Source organism: Stigmatopora argus, chromosome 22 (assembly GCF_051989625.1).
Source record: "Stigmatopora argus isolate UIUO_Sarg chromosome 22, RoL_Sarg_1.0, whole genome shotgun sequence".
Classification (NCBI taxonomy): Eukaryota; Metazoa; Chordata; class Actinopteri; order Syngnathiformes; family Syngnathidae; genus Stigmatopora; species Stigmatopora argus.
Window position 1 is genome coordinate 3,283,767 of NC_135408.1, and position 14,806 is coordinate 3,298,572.

The following is a 14,806-nucleotide window of genomic DNA, read 5'->3' on the forward strand; positions in this document are numbered from 1 at the left end:
TAAAGCCCGTGCAATGAAGGGTAGTGAGAAAAAGCATAAGATGCCAATTGATATTAAGCATGAAATAATAGAATAGCATGAGTGGTGTACATGATTGAGCTGGGTCGCCAAAGTAAGATTAAAACATATTTTTAAGTGTGTATATTAATCTAAGTTCATTTAAGTTAAAGTTCATTTTATGTTACGAGTGGGTTGCCGTCAAGTCTTTTTCCTGCCCCGCTACGTCTGTCTCGAAGGTAAAAACTCCATACAGTAGCGTACATAATAATGTCTCCTTTTATTGCAGATCATACGCACTAGATAGGTATTTCTTACTTTGTGAAGGTAGGTGATGAATTAAAGCAATTAAAAACATGTATTTCCATTGCAACATCCTATTGTGTTTTTTTCAGAGGGTGGGAACGGAATAATTTGTATTTAATTATCTTATACGGGAAAATTTGATTTGAGATACGAGTAAATTGACACACAAGTTCGGCACCGGAATGCATTAAGCTCGTATTTCAAGGTATTACTGTACATTAAATCTAATTCTATAATATTGGTAATAGGAGCAGAGTCACCCAGGCAAGAATTGCATTCAATGACTAATTATTTTAAAATTAAACAAGGCACTGTCAGATTTTTTAAAAATTGTAAATACCCTAACGTTTGACAAATGACTTGGGAGCAGACCAACACAATGTGGTTGTCCACCAAATAACTGATCTGGGAAGAATTACATGCAGATTATAAAATGAAAAAGTACTCCAATTTATAACAGAAAAATGCCTTAAGAAAGAAAAATATTCACATACATGCTCCATTCCCTTTTGACATTGGATTGGATTGGATTGGATTGGATAACTTTATTCATCCCGTATTCGGGAAATTTCGTTGTTCCAGTGGCAAGAGGGTGAGGATGCAGGAATAGGAAAGGCATTTTAGACATAAATAGATAGGTAATAGATAGGTAATAAGTAGGTCAAGAAATAAATACATGAATAAATATATAATCAAATAAGCGTGTTGCTTAGGACATATATACATACATACATACACATAAATGTACATGCATGCATACGGTAGGTCTTAACACAAAGCCAGTTTTTTGTTAAAGAGCCTGACAGCTGATGGGAGGAAGGATCTGCGGAAGCGCTCCTTCCTGCATTGTATTGTATGATGAAACATGATTTGCAAATGTTTTGTCTTGCGTTTGTTGAAAATCTAAGCAGCCCGTCTTCGGCCTCCTTGGTCTCCTTTACTTAAAAAAACACACTTCAGGCTTTGGCCTTGGCGTTAATAATACACAAGGAGTCCTCTCGAGTTGCAACACATCCCGTTCCAATATTGGAACCTAATTTGTTACATTACTGTCCATATTATTAGGTTACATGTTTGACTTTGACTGTTGGCGACGTAAGGTCTTTATCAACACAAAACAACTTTTGGCGACCAGCAAGGCGTTTTCCTGTGACCATTTAATTTGGGCCTAAAGGCACCATACCTTCACCAATTTGAGCCTGCTTTCACCATTCTTTGCATGATGTTAAGCTTTGTTTCCATGGTAATCGCTGTCTTCAAGACTAAAGGTCGTACGTTGAGGACATCATAACTCGAGGACGCCTTGAAAAATTCAGTGAGAATTTTCCGGAGCAGGACCCTTTCTACTTTTAAGAATTCGGCATGGTTTTTCACATTGGCATACGAGTGTCCCAGCAGTCTCTGCGTCAGGGGTAGGGAACCTATGGCTCGGGAGCCACATATGGCTCTTTTGATGGGTGCATATGGCTCTCCGCTAACCTGTGAGGTAAACTATGGAAACTGCTAGTGAGAAAGCGCAGGAATAGGAGCGTTCCGTTGGTATTATGGCATTGACACTACCCCAGCGCCTTATAATCTTTTTTTTTCATTACACTCTTTTGCATGGATATTCTCATTGATACTCCTTGATTAGCAACAACGTAACAATGTTGTCAAAAGAATTCAGAGACTTTTTGTACTTTAAAAGTGGTGAAGTGAGTAAAAAAGGCACACATTTTCATGTATGTTGACTTTTAAATTCGGAGCATGGCTCTCAAGGATTAACATTTAAAAAATATGAATTGTTTATGGCTCTTTCCATCAAAAAGGTTCCCGACCCCTGATCTAGGTCCTTACACACAGTCAACGACCGAATTGTCCTCTTCCTCTGCCCCCCACTCTCTAAACCTCATCTGGGGGGACGGAGCCGACGGGCGAAGGTTGTTGGCATCATCCATCGTCTCGGGTTTGGCTTCGTCCTCGGCCTGTTGGTGCGTCCGGATGTGCTTGCGTAGCGTGGCGGGCTCCTTGAAGCTGCGGCTGCAAAAGGGGCAGCAGCACGGTCTCTCGCCCGTGTGGATGAGCTGGTGGTGCTTGAGGTGCTGCAGACGGCTCAGACGCTTCCCGCAAATGGAGCAAACGTACGGCTTCTCTCCGGTGTGCGTGCGCCGGTGTTTGCGCAGGCCATCCAAGTGGCGGAAGTGGTTCCCGCACTCGGAGCAAGAGTACGGCTTCTCCCCAGTGTGTATTCGCAAGTGAGTCTTGAGGGCACCCGACTCGCGGAAGCGGCGACCGCAGACGCTGCAGGGGTACGGTTTCTCTCCAGTGTGGATGCGGATGTGTTTTTTCAGGCTGGAAATCAGACGAAAGGTCTTCCCACACTCTAAGCAATGATGAGGGCGATCACTTGGAGGCACCACGGGCACGTCGCCGCATGAAGGTCCCGCTGAGCCTTCCGCTACAGCTGGTGAAACACCATGAACTCTTACAAACCCTAAAGTTCTCACCTGTGGCTTTTGTCCATCTAGCATTCGCTGCTGCAGGGCATTGGTACATTCTCCAACTGGCCTCTGTTGACGCAGATTTTCAGCTAAGGTGCGCTGGATATTACCTCCTTCTCCAGCTTGAACATAACTGAGGTCACCCATGGTTTGGGATGACTGTTCTCCATCGACTGTGTCCTTCCTAGACCCCGACACTTGTCCCTGCTCCACTTTTATCTCAAATACGGCCGTTTCACCCGGTGCTGGCCTTTCTGAAGCAGAAATTGCACGAAACACAAATGAGCTTTAACGCACATTCGTAAAGTGTATTGTAAAATCTAATTTAGTGTGCGGCAAGGTTCACTTAAACACAAAAAAATGCTGCCATTTACTGGTTACATAATTTTTCATGGGTCTAAAAAGTATCACTATCTGCAAACTATATATTTTAAAAAATGCATAGGAAGAAAAAAAATAGCATCGGAGAGCAGACTGGATTTCATTAGCTCAAAACAATGTAAAAAAATCGTTGTATACATTGCAGTTTATCATTTTTGAGAACGAAACAAATTTACCGTATTTTCTTGCATATTAGCCACATTTGTTACTCAAAAAAAATGATGACTGAATCAAGAGTGCGGGTTATATGTGCACAAGACTTAACAGCAATGCTATACTCTTTTTCACCAGTAGATGTCGGCAAATTAAGTTTTACTGTTGGTTTGTTATTTTCTGTTTTGCAGTAAGAAAACAACCATTGCTGGATGAATTAGTGACTTCCTTATGATATTGACCCCAAATTAGTAATGTGCTTTTGATTCATACAGTATCTCAGAAATACCAGGTGCGATGATTTTTCTTAAGATTTTCCCTTCAAAGTAATACATTTGTACTCCCTATTAAAACAATGAATTTGCAGGTGAAAAATGTGAATCAGGGGGACTTAGACGCGAGAAATTGTAAAATTCCACGGTTTTAAGGCAATTTTAAGGCTGCGACTTATACGCGGTGAGGCTTATATGCGAGAAAATACGGTAACCCTGATTCCTTTGTTTGTATTTGGCACAGATTTGCTTTGACCTTTTTTTGTAAAACTTTTTGTACCCTATTGGCAGCCGACATAAAAGCAGTCGTTCATTTATTCTTCAGTTAAACTAACATTTAGGTTTTGGGAGAACATTTAGACCAGACAGTGATGTTATGTAAATAGTGTTGACAAAAAATCATGACAAAATGAGTTTGTTTAGCTAAACTGATGTGACAATAAAAGTTTTATTGTTTTATTTACCTGGTTGCATGTGAGATGTATCGGTTGCAAAAGACTCCAGTGCATGGTTGGTCACGGAACCATCTGGATGTATCGACAGCTGGAACATCTTGTAGTCATCTCTGGATTCAAACCCATGAAGCGAGTCGTCAACGGAAGCGGCCAGGCCCAAGTGGACGCCAGCTCCGTTCGGGTTTCGAGGGTTCTGATGGTCCCGGTCCACACTTTGTCCCATGGAGGGCAACGATGGAGCAAACACTGATTGACCGATGGTGTGAGGACCAGAATATGAGATCTGGAGCTGGTCGATAAGTTTCTGGGCGCTGCACAGGCAATCCTGCATCGTCTTCAATTCTCTCTCTGACACCTCCAGACGCACTTTGAGCCTCTCGTTCTCTTGTTCCTTGTAGAGCAACTCGTGATGAGTCTCGTTGAGCACAAGCACCACTTCGCACAAGAGAGTATCAACTGCAGCCGACATGGCAGTTTGAATGGTCGGTGCAAGCCGGGATTTCAGTGATGTAACACTAAGGCTGCCGAATGCAACCTTAACCGGCTTGCGATCGTAACAGGATTCTGCTTCTGGTCTGTCGGGAACCTTGTCGACACTTGACTTGCGATTGCCACTATTTGACGAAGGAGAACCCACGCTGTTTGGATAACTTGGCCGCCTGGAAGCCATAGCTTGATTTGAGAAATCGTTGTCTAAATGGTACTGACGTCGTGTTAATTCGCTGGGCAAAACTGACCGATCGCAAGTGCAGGATACAGGAGCCAGCGCTTATTTTGACGTCACTGACCAAAACAATGCAGATAACTCGGTGCTCTTACAGGCCCCAAGATGTATTCACCTGGTAAAGCTACTTGCCGTGGCAAAAGGTTTTCTCACAAACGCGTTTGCACCGCGGTTTATTTGGTATAATAAAAGGCAATCGTGCTACTTACAAAGACGTCAACATTTCTCTCCGTCTCTACCGAGTCTTCCATTTGCAACCTTCAGCCACACAACCCGTCGCATTTAGATGACGTCATGCGCATTGATTCAACGAGGATAGAATTTAATTTTTTAATGTCTTATTAAACACAGTAGACAAGATATGACATGAGTACATAGTTGTATTTTTAATTAGCATATAATAACACGATTTAAATCTGCTATTCAATAAATATATCAAATTTGGTTTGCATTCATATTGAATGACCTGAGCTCATTTGACCTCCCAGTTGTATAAACGTTTTGAAACTAACGTAAACAAAGAGGTTACGTGTGGAATTTTAATTAGATAAGAAATACACAGAGCATGCACGAAAAAAAGGCACAAGATGAACAACATCCTCGAACGAGCATTAATATTCCCACTTAAATACGCCAGAGGACGCTGTAAACCATTAAGAAACATACACCGTCCTTCTGGAACACAGTGGCACTATATTAAAATCAAATCTCAGTAATTCGGTCAGATTAAATTGCCTCCTTTGTTGAACACAGAGATTTTTTTGCGTGTTTGTGTATGAATGGCAAAAAAAGTGGATAAACAAACAGTTTTATTGTACCTTTGACCTTTCCTTCCAAGGGTAATGATGTGTTTTGTTGCTCTGCCTGTCACTGCCTTAGAGATGACCCTTTCTTGGCCATTAGCAATAACCTGGAAAAGGTACAAACAAATAGGAGTTACTTAACAAAAATATTTTTGGACTGTGAAAGGACTGAGATCATACCAGGTTTGAATGTGCACTACTGATCAGAGGATGGGGACACCCCGAATCGGTGGCCAGCCAATCACAGGGCACAAGGAGACGGACAACCATACACACTCACACCCATACCAAGGGGATATTTAGAGTGATAAAAATCTGCCTACCATGCATGTTTTTGGAACGTGGGAGGAGACTGGAGTACCTGGAGGAAACCCACGCAGGCCCAGGGAAAACATGCAACTCCACACAGGTGGACATGACCTGGATTTGAACCCGGGACCCCAGAGCTGTGAGGCCGGCGTGCTAACCGCTTACTCGCCGGGTCGCCCCCGCTTCAGTTTCTCCTTCTTTTTAGTCATCCTAACAGACATCCAAATGCAGTGTGTATAAAATTGGGCATACACAAGTCTGGTTTATTTCCTTTGGTGAGCAGATGTCCTTCAGCTGTATTGTGTTTCTGTTTGGGCGTTGTTGGGATGTTCTATGAAAAGTCATGCATTTTATTTAGCTCAGAAGCCTAATAAACCGAAAGCGATATTTAGCAACCGCTCAGAATTTTAAAACACTTGCAGTCATTTTTACATTTCCAATCCCCCTATTAACTAGCTACTACAATTTAAGGCTTTGCAAAACATCTCTTTTAGCATTGACCCCACAATAATTACTTACAACACTCAAAACTATGGAAACACATCGAAGAGCTTCCTACACTCTCATGAAAAAAATCCTGTCCATTCGAATTGGCATGGAATGGGATGGCAAGTCCCTCCCTAAAAGATCAGGCTTTCTATTTTTTATTGCCTTAGGACGTAATTTGGAGCCGACTGTGTTAAATGTGTACAGAACTTTGCATTAATACCACCCTAAGCCCCCTGAATCAATTTTGTTGCAGATAATCATACAATGATCCAAATAATGTATTATACCATCATGAAATATTTAGCAACCCTCAAAAAGTTCCTTCCACCCTTCTCGAGATCCCATAAATATTTTTCTAGATACGCCCCTGGCTGGCAGCAATCATATTAATAATGAAAAGCTGTTTGCGGTATGTTGTTTTTCTATCGCAGATTTCTGAGATCTTTTATATAAGAATATGTGATTATAAATTTTTCAATTACTCATTTTAGGTCTTGACAAGAAGGGAGGTGGAGCAGGGTACCAAAAAGTGGGTGGGAGTGTGGGAGGTAGTAAAAGGGTTGTTATGAAGAGGAGCAGTAATACACAGCAAGAAGCAGGAAAGTAAGGGAGCAAGTGGAGGACAGAAGAGCAGCGTGAGGAGTTTACCAAAGTGTTTGAAAACTCTGCAAGCAACAAGTAAGTGAGCCCCCCCTCCACACACACATTTTCATCATTTTCATTCTTTGCAGAAAAGCACACATAGGCAGGAAATGTGAAAAGGTATTCTATGCAATCAAACAAAAGATATTTGTGTTGATTCATTGTGAAAATTCCGCACGGGTTGCTTTCCTGTAAGTGAATCCAGCTGACTGAGCTGCACTTTGTCCGGCACGGGTGTGTATAGGCATTCACTCAGCCTCTCTTGTGCAATTTGGTCTGGAATGTTGAATTATTGGGAGCCACCAAATCTGACTGCTCACCATCGGAAATCATGTTGATAAATATTCATGTGTGGGGACGCTTGCATGCCAATCCAACCCAAATAAAAGTTGTTTGTTATATGAAACACACTCACACCCTTAAACATCAAATATACTCATTCAGTACTTTCAACAAGTCCTAGGTTTGAATTTCACCTGACTTCTCACCTAAAGTCACCTGGTATATGCTTTCACTCGACCCTCATGAGAGTAAATGCTATTAAAAAATAGATGTAAAAAAGAAGGCGACATGTTTGTCTCGCCGTGGGTCACACGTTAAAATCTTGATTTTGCCTCTTCTTCCTGTGATTGGCTGTCTTTTCTTTGCGCATTCCTTTTTTCTTCCACATTCCAAGAGCATGCTTTTATAGATAAACAATTCCTGTCCTGTACTCATATAATACGTGTTCTGAGACAGCTTTTTATTTACGTCTTTTTACATTGTGTTTAAAAATCTACTCAAATACAGTAAAGTATGATCTCTCCAGTGTACTTCATATGGGAGTCCCAGTAAATAAGATACATGACCAGATCATAGGGAGTAAGATGATTTTTGGAGGCAGTAAAGTTAACCACAAATAGCTACCAAGAAAACAATAATAAATCAGCAATTGAGTAGCATTTGTGAAAGACAAAAGGGAAACAAGACAGGACTTGTATCAATTTTGCAGTCTTACAAATTTGAGAAAAAAAGTCAGGCCCTTTGAAAAAAGAAAACGGTATTATTTCATATCAACCAACTATTGAAAGCTAAATCAAAACAGGTGATTTGACCTTTTTTCCACAAAAAAAACAAGCATAAAGTTCAAATACAATGAAACCACACCACCAAAAAAGAGAAAGCAGAAAGACATGGTGATGGTCGGAGGAGTTCAATTAAGCCAAAAAGAGCACATATAAATACTGAAAATATTGATATTGACGGAATGTTCTTTGTACCATCTTCAGGCTGTGTGATGGCTGCCACCAGAAATGTTCTAACGACGGTCGTTTGCCTGCTTCTCTTCGCCGGTTCCACTTCTCAGCCCACAACAAATCAAGGGCCAAGGACCCATTGGACGGGCGTCCTCAGACCACGTACCTTCTCCTCTGAGGGCCTCGAGATTCCCCCAGATGACTATTACGAGACAGAGGATGACGTTACCACCGTCTCATCCAAGAAGGTGTTTACAAAGTTCGGAACGTTGAAGAAATGTGACTACAACCCTTGCGAGGAAGATGAGCCCCCCTGTGACGAACTCGCAGCCACCAATAAGTGCTCGTGCCCTGGCTCTACATCTCACCTGGAGGCCCCGCGGCCCCCGTTCCTAAAAACGGCGACCTGGAGCGGCTCGGATGTAGTCCTCCGATGGTGCGGTCCTTACTCCTTCGTGAAAGCCTACAAGGTGACGGTCGGCGGGACGGAGAGGCGGATTTTCGGGAGCGATAGACGCGGTGGGGGCGTGGGACCCATCGAGAACGTTTCCGAGGTTTGCCTGGTGGCGACAAATGATGCCGGAGACAGCGAGGGCTCGTGTATGATTTTCAGGCCCGGGGACGGCAATCTGCTTATCAAAGCAGGCTTGATAGGAGGCGCCCTGGGTTTCTTGCTGCTCCTCTTGCTGGCCGTCCTACTATGGAGGCGTCGGCGACAAAGGAGGGTGCAGAATAACAGTAGTTTTTCTGCATAAAAACGGCTCTTTTTTAGGGTCACATTAGCCTAACTCTCAATGTTACACATTATTAGCTGGTACAGGTTGACGAGAAAGTAATATACACAACTCCCAGTCATTTAAAAGTGCCAGAAACATTTTTTTTTTAAGTTTAAAGTATGGTACAACTGCATTTCTACTGAGAAGTGTTTTTATGGTAAAACCTCTTGACAATAAATAAGATTTTTTTTTTTTTTAATGGGAATCTCGTGAATGTGTTCCCTTTGGAGTGTCTGGTGTTTCTTACACTGCGAGAGTGAAACTATTTTGAATGTGTGGGAGTGGGGTATAGGAAAATTATTCACTCATGACACTTTTTTTTTTAATCTTCAGAGATAAACGGCAGACGCGAGAATTCCTTAAGAAATTAGACGTAACCAAATGCTGTACATGTTTCTACGTGTCGTGTTTTGATCTCCAGATCCCACAAACAATGTAAACAATGGACGTTGTACAGAATGAACTCATTTGTATGGGTAATGATGTGGCACTTACTTGCGGTGACATGTACAAAAGGCAAAAAAAGTAAATAAATACTGACATGTTTGCACTAATTCAACAAATGTCACAATGCCACAGCATAGTATACATGATATTGTTGTATTTATATTTGTTATTTACATGAGATTTAAAGGATACAGGGTACATATTGTGAGTGCTCATTTTTTAAAACTGTTTCTTTAAAAAAAAGAAAAATCACACTAAACAGGGCTTAATCCTGACTATTGTACTGTAACCGTCTTAACGGTTCTGATGATTAAACATTATTTCTCCTCAACGTCTGTCTGTGCCGTTACTTAACAGCTTTTTAATGGTTGTGTTGCGCAATCTGTCATGTTGTCGGAAATATGTCCTCAAGTCTTTGTAATTGTTTTTGCAGCTGTGGCCAAAACTTTTTTTCAGTGGGTATAGTTTTCATGAGGCTTGTTTCATTCCTGCTGAGACCGTACATCCTTCTGCTACTTGGCTGGTATGATAAGACAGAATGTCCACTATCAGATTCTACGTCATGTTGTCTACTGACCTCCACCTCACAAGTAATAAGTCATGAAACATTAAATTAAATTTGTCTGGTGTGTGAAATGTAGTAAAAAGTTTGTTCCATACTTCTCAATTAGCATTGTGGAAACATGTCAAACCAAGTCAGAGTTTTCACAAGAGCTTGTGTTTTGTGTATTCAGTAATGATCGAACTGTATAATTTATTTAGCGAAAATTGCCCCACCAAAAATCAAGTACAGTAATACCTTGAGATACGAGCTTAAGGCGTTTCGGGACCGAGCTCGTATCAAAATCTTCTATCTAACATCAAATTTTCCCATAGAAATGAACTAAATACAAATTCATTCCCACCTTCTGAAAAAAACACCAAAAACAGGATATTACAATGTTCAAACTCACCACCTAACTCACAAACAAATACCTATCTAGACGTTATGAACTTCAATACTAAAATGTGACATTATTCAGTACAGACGGTAGCGGAAGAGAGAGGAATGCAACGCGCTCGTAACATAACATAAACTTTATTAACTTTAAATGAACTTAGATTACTATACACACACTTAAAAACAAAATAAGTTCTAATCTTACGTTACGGCAAATTTAAACCTTCTTGTGCGATAACCGAGGCAAATATGTTAATGTATTCCACTTTCCAGTCGTAACTTCTAGGGTTCTCATGCCTCAGAACCGCGTGTTCCTTTTTTAAAATTATCGCACCAGCCACGATTCACTTTGAAGGGTTCAGATGGTGTCGAAGAGTCCCCTTTTTCAGATGATTGCTTTGCTTTCATAACCATATTAAATGAAGGCTCGCCATCTCATTATGAATGTCCCTGCGCAGCTTGGAAATGATGGTTAGCGATTTGTTGCACTGGCTTGCTTTGGATCATTTATTTTTCCCTTAATTTTGCAATGCAAAAAATGCAAACTGTATGGCCGGTCCCGGGGAACCGTCTCATATGCTCGTATCTCAAATTTGTCTCGTATCTCAAGGCAAAAATGTACTCGGAATTTTCGTCGTATATCAAATTTTTCATATGCTGGGACACTCGTATGTCAAGGTATTACTGTGTTTGTGTTGAGCTAGATAGAGCTGACCTGTGAGATCAAGGTCACTATGAACTGTGTAATTTGCCAGCAGCTGTTTGTCATATAGTACTCATGGAATGTGTAATGGTTGTTTGTGAAATGAGATATTTCGTGATAAAACCACCTATTAATGGTGATTCATGCCCAATCTATTCTGTCTAGGAGCTCCGACAACCAAATCTTTAGTCTGATAATTAACTATAATGTGAAAAGGATTTACAAAGAAAGACAAAGAATGTGTGAAGATTAGATGACAAAAAGCACATTGTGCCATTTCCAGGCTCTGGAGTGACAAAGCAGAAAGACATTTTGCAACATGATCGGCATCTGACAACCGTTACCACCTTCTCACCCTATAGTCACATTGAGTCACCCCTTCACCAGAAAGGCGACTCATGAAGTGACCAATGTCACAGACAATTCGTGAATCCACTAATCTCACAAGAAGGAACTTTGCGTTTCGGTGTACGTGCCACCAAGTTCTCCGTTTATCTGAGATTTGGTGACTCACGGTGACACGTGTTTTTTTTTTCCCATCTGTTTGTCATCTGTGTACTAATGCTTAGGGTACTTCATTATTTTGATTGTAGCAATAATGGCCAAATGAGAAACATTCAGTCAAGCAGTAGCATGTTTTGTCCATGTCTGACTACTATAAACTAGTGTCAGAACTTTGCTGCTCCCTGCTGGTTCTATTATTAAACACAGTGCAATTAAATATTAACCTCAAAAGCGGATGTCTGCAACTTGCAAGACAAAGGATGGGTGTGACGTGAGGGATTTCCAAAAACGTACTAACTTTTTGACTTGCATGATTATTTTTAAGATATGTTTTACCGATGGCGATATTTTTTTAGACCAGAAAATTAAAATCGTTATCCATACCGCTTTATCCTCACGAGGGTCGTGGGGTGTGCTGGAGCCTACCCCAACTGACTAAAGTCACCAGGGCAGGGACACCCTGAATCGATGGCCAGCCAATCGCAACAGCAGAAAACCCACACAAAACCTACACGCAGGGAGGACCTCGATCCCAGAACTATGAGGCCCATGCACCAACCAATCATCCACTGTGGCGCCAGTAAAATAATGCAAAATATAATGTATCCAGGTGGCCCAGCGCCTGAGTGCTTAACGCGTCGGCCTCTGGGGTCCTGGGTTCAGATCCAGGTCGGCCCACCTGTGTGGAGTTTAAAGGATCTCGCCGAGCCTGCGTGGGTTTCCACCGGGTATTCTGGTTTCCTCCCACATTCCAAAAACATGCATGTGTGTGTGTGGATGGTTGTCCGTCTCCTTGTGCCCTGCGATCGGCTGGCCACCGATAAAGGGTGTCTCCCACCTCTGGCCCAGAGTCAGCTGGGATAGGCTCCAGCACCCCCCGCGTGAGTGAATGAATGAATCAATGAATAATGTATCCAGTAAATGATAAATCACATTGTATAAAGTGAAGAAAAGCACTATTTACAAATATTAGAAGATGCTCAGGTTAAAACATTAGCTTCTAAAGAAAAGATTGCATTGTTAAACTATTTTTAAAAAAGCATGTAATCTTCGCCAAGCTCTTTTAAATGAATATTAATTAAAAAAAAAAAATATATATATATATATATATATATAGTATATATATGTATATGTATACTATATGTATATATATATATATGTGTGTATATATGTATGTATATGTATATATATGTGTGTGTATATATGTATGTATATGTATGTATATGTATATATATAGTATATATATTCATGTATATATATGTGTGTATATATGTATGTATATATAGTATATATATGTATGTATATATATATGTGTATATATGTGTATATATATGTATATATATATATATATATGTATATATATATGTGTGTGTATATATGCATATATGTATATATATGTATATATATACACTAATTAATGAACAGCTTATTGATAGATCATACCAATAATCATACAATTAATAACTAATAGTTTCCTTGGCCTTTGCCCAGGGCTTATATTTATATCAAAATAAAATATGGCTCCTTTACTCTGCTGCTAAGATCAGCTTTCGCAGGGCATATAATATGTTTCTAAGTAGGTCAGGATCCATTGGGGTCTTTGTTGCAATTAGGGCATCCTTTAAACTCAGTTTTTCTCAAACCTAACACATATTAACTGTTCAGTTTAAAAAGGGTGAAAGAAATGATTCCGCCCCAAAACCCAGCTAATGTTTTTGCTCAGACCATGCACCAGAACAAGAACATGAAAAAGGATTAACTTCTGAGAATGTCAGTAAAAGGATGATTTATGTTGAAGGTTTTGTGAATGTGTCCGCTTGTTACACGTGTAACCTATTTGAATCATACAAGCAGCTTTAATATCCGTTTCGAAAGCCATCATCCAACATGTTCTCATTATGATCACCAGAAGTATTTACTCCAGAGAATTCCTAAGCACCTTAGAAATGAGCACCGTGAAAATGAAATCAGTTGATCACCTAATACTATTGAACGCGAGTTTGCAGTGGCATCGGTGGCATTTTATGGCATTTTAAGTAAGAGGCATTTAAATGTTGAGTTTCCCATTAGATCGCAGTATGCTCTGAGGTTCAATTTTGAATATTAGGATTCATTTCAGAACTAGGTTGTGATTAGAAGCTATCATGTGTTTACCAAAAAAAGACTAAAATGAATTTTGTCATTCATATATCTGTACACTAAATATGTCAAAATAAAAAGAAAACTATGAAATTATGATCCAATTTATTAAGATTTATTTGCAGTAGTCTTTTGAACATGTGGTGTTAAAACCTTTTCCCTTGTAAATATCCCCATTGTGGAATTAGTTAAATGACAGGTAGGAAAATGGTTAGATCAACGTCATATGCGTTTCATTTGCAGAGAGCAATATTGAGATTTAAAAAAAAAATGTCATGAAATCATTTCCAAACAATTGCTTTTAGGATTATCAAATGAAAAAAAATGTGTAGAATTGTTTGCCTGGAAAAAAATACAACCTTAACAGATGAGCTACACTTTACATTCATACGTAATAGTTTGTTATTGCTTTGTGAGCGGGAATGATACCAAAATGTGAATATATAACATGTTTACTGAAGCACAATTGTTTTAGTGTTAATTTCACTGAGGATAAGAAAGATTTAAATAAGTAGATGGCTAACCTAAAAGATTAACTCATTCACTGTTAGCACATGGATGTGAAGTATTCAGTGTGTTGTGAAAGTGAGTAAAACTTATATTAAAAATACACGTTTAACAGCAAGACAACAGTGGCAACTGATTAGTTCATGTTGGAATGATTCTTCTTCACAACCATTATTTTTTAAAAGCAGGCTTTGCATCACTGTGTTCCTCTGTCTTTAAATTTGTAGTTTAAGGTCAAATAATTCTATTATATACTTCAATTAACTGGCATAGCCCACCCCCACACCCCAGTAAATGTACTTTATTTGGTGACAGAAGGACAATCAGCTGGTTCCGCCATTTGGATCTTTAACTGTCCGATAAACCTGCAAGGGAATGAAGCTGGAGTTGTATTTAACCTTGTGAGATCCCTTAGCAGAGCAGCTGTTCGATTTCAGAGCGTTAAAGGGAAATCTCACTATTTCCAACCTGCAAATGACCACAAGTATGATTGATTGACAGCTACGCCAGGACTTTGGAATTTTGGGAGAAAGCTCGAAGAGTC

General features: G+C 40.1%; 2 protein-coding genes across 2 annotated transcripts; one reads left to right on the forward strand and one right to left on the reverse strand.

The window, feature by feature from the left end:
• Positions 1-1,176: 1,176 nt before the first annotated feature.
• Positions 1,177-5,030, reverse strand: LOC144068120 (uncharacterized). The gene is made up of 3 exons (XM_077592394.1): positions 4,978-5,030; positions 4,054-4,703; positions 1,177-3,037 (listed from the first exon to the last, which is right to left on the reverse strand). The coding sequence occupies exons 1-3, from the start codon at positions 4,989-4,991 to the stop codon at positions 2,136-2,138; spliced, it is 1,566 nt and encodes a 521-aa protein (XP_077448520.1). The 5' UTR covers positions 4,992-5,030; the 3' UTR covers positions 1,177-2,135.
• A 1,933-nt stretch (positions 5,031-6,963) lies between these two features.
• Positions 6,964-9,800, forward strand: LOC144068197 (leucine-rich repeat neuronal protein 4). Its single transcript, XM_077592521.1, has 2 exons — positions 6,964-7,047; positions 8,280-9,800. The coding sequence occupies exon 2, from the start codon at positions 8,288-8,290 to the stop codon at positions 8,999-9,001; it is 714 nt and encodes a 237-aa protein (XP_077448647.1). The 5' UTR covers positions 6,964-7,047; positions 8,280-8,287; the 3' UTR covers positions 9,002-9,800.
• The last annotated feature ends 5,006 nt before the right edge of the window (positions 9,801-14,806 follow it).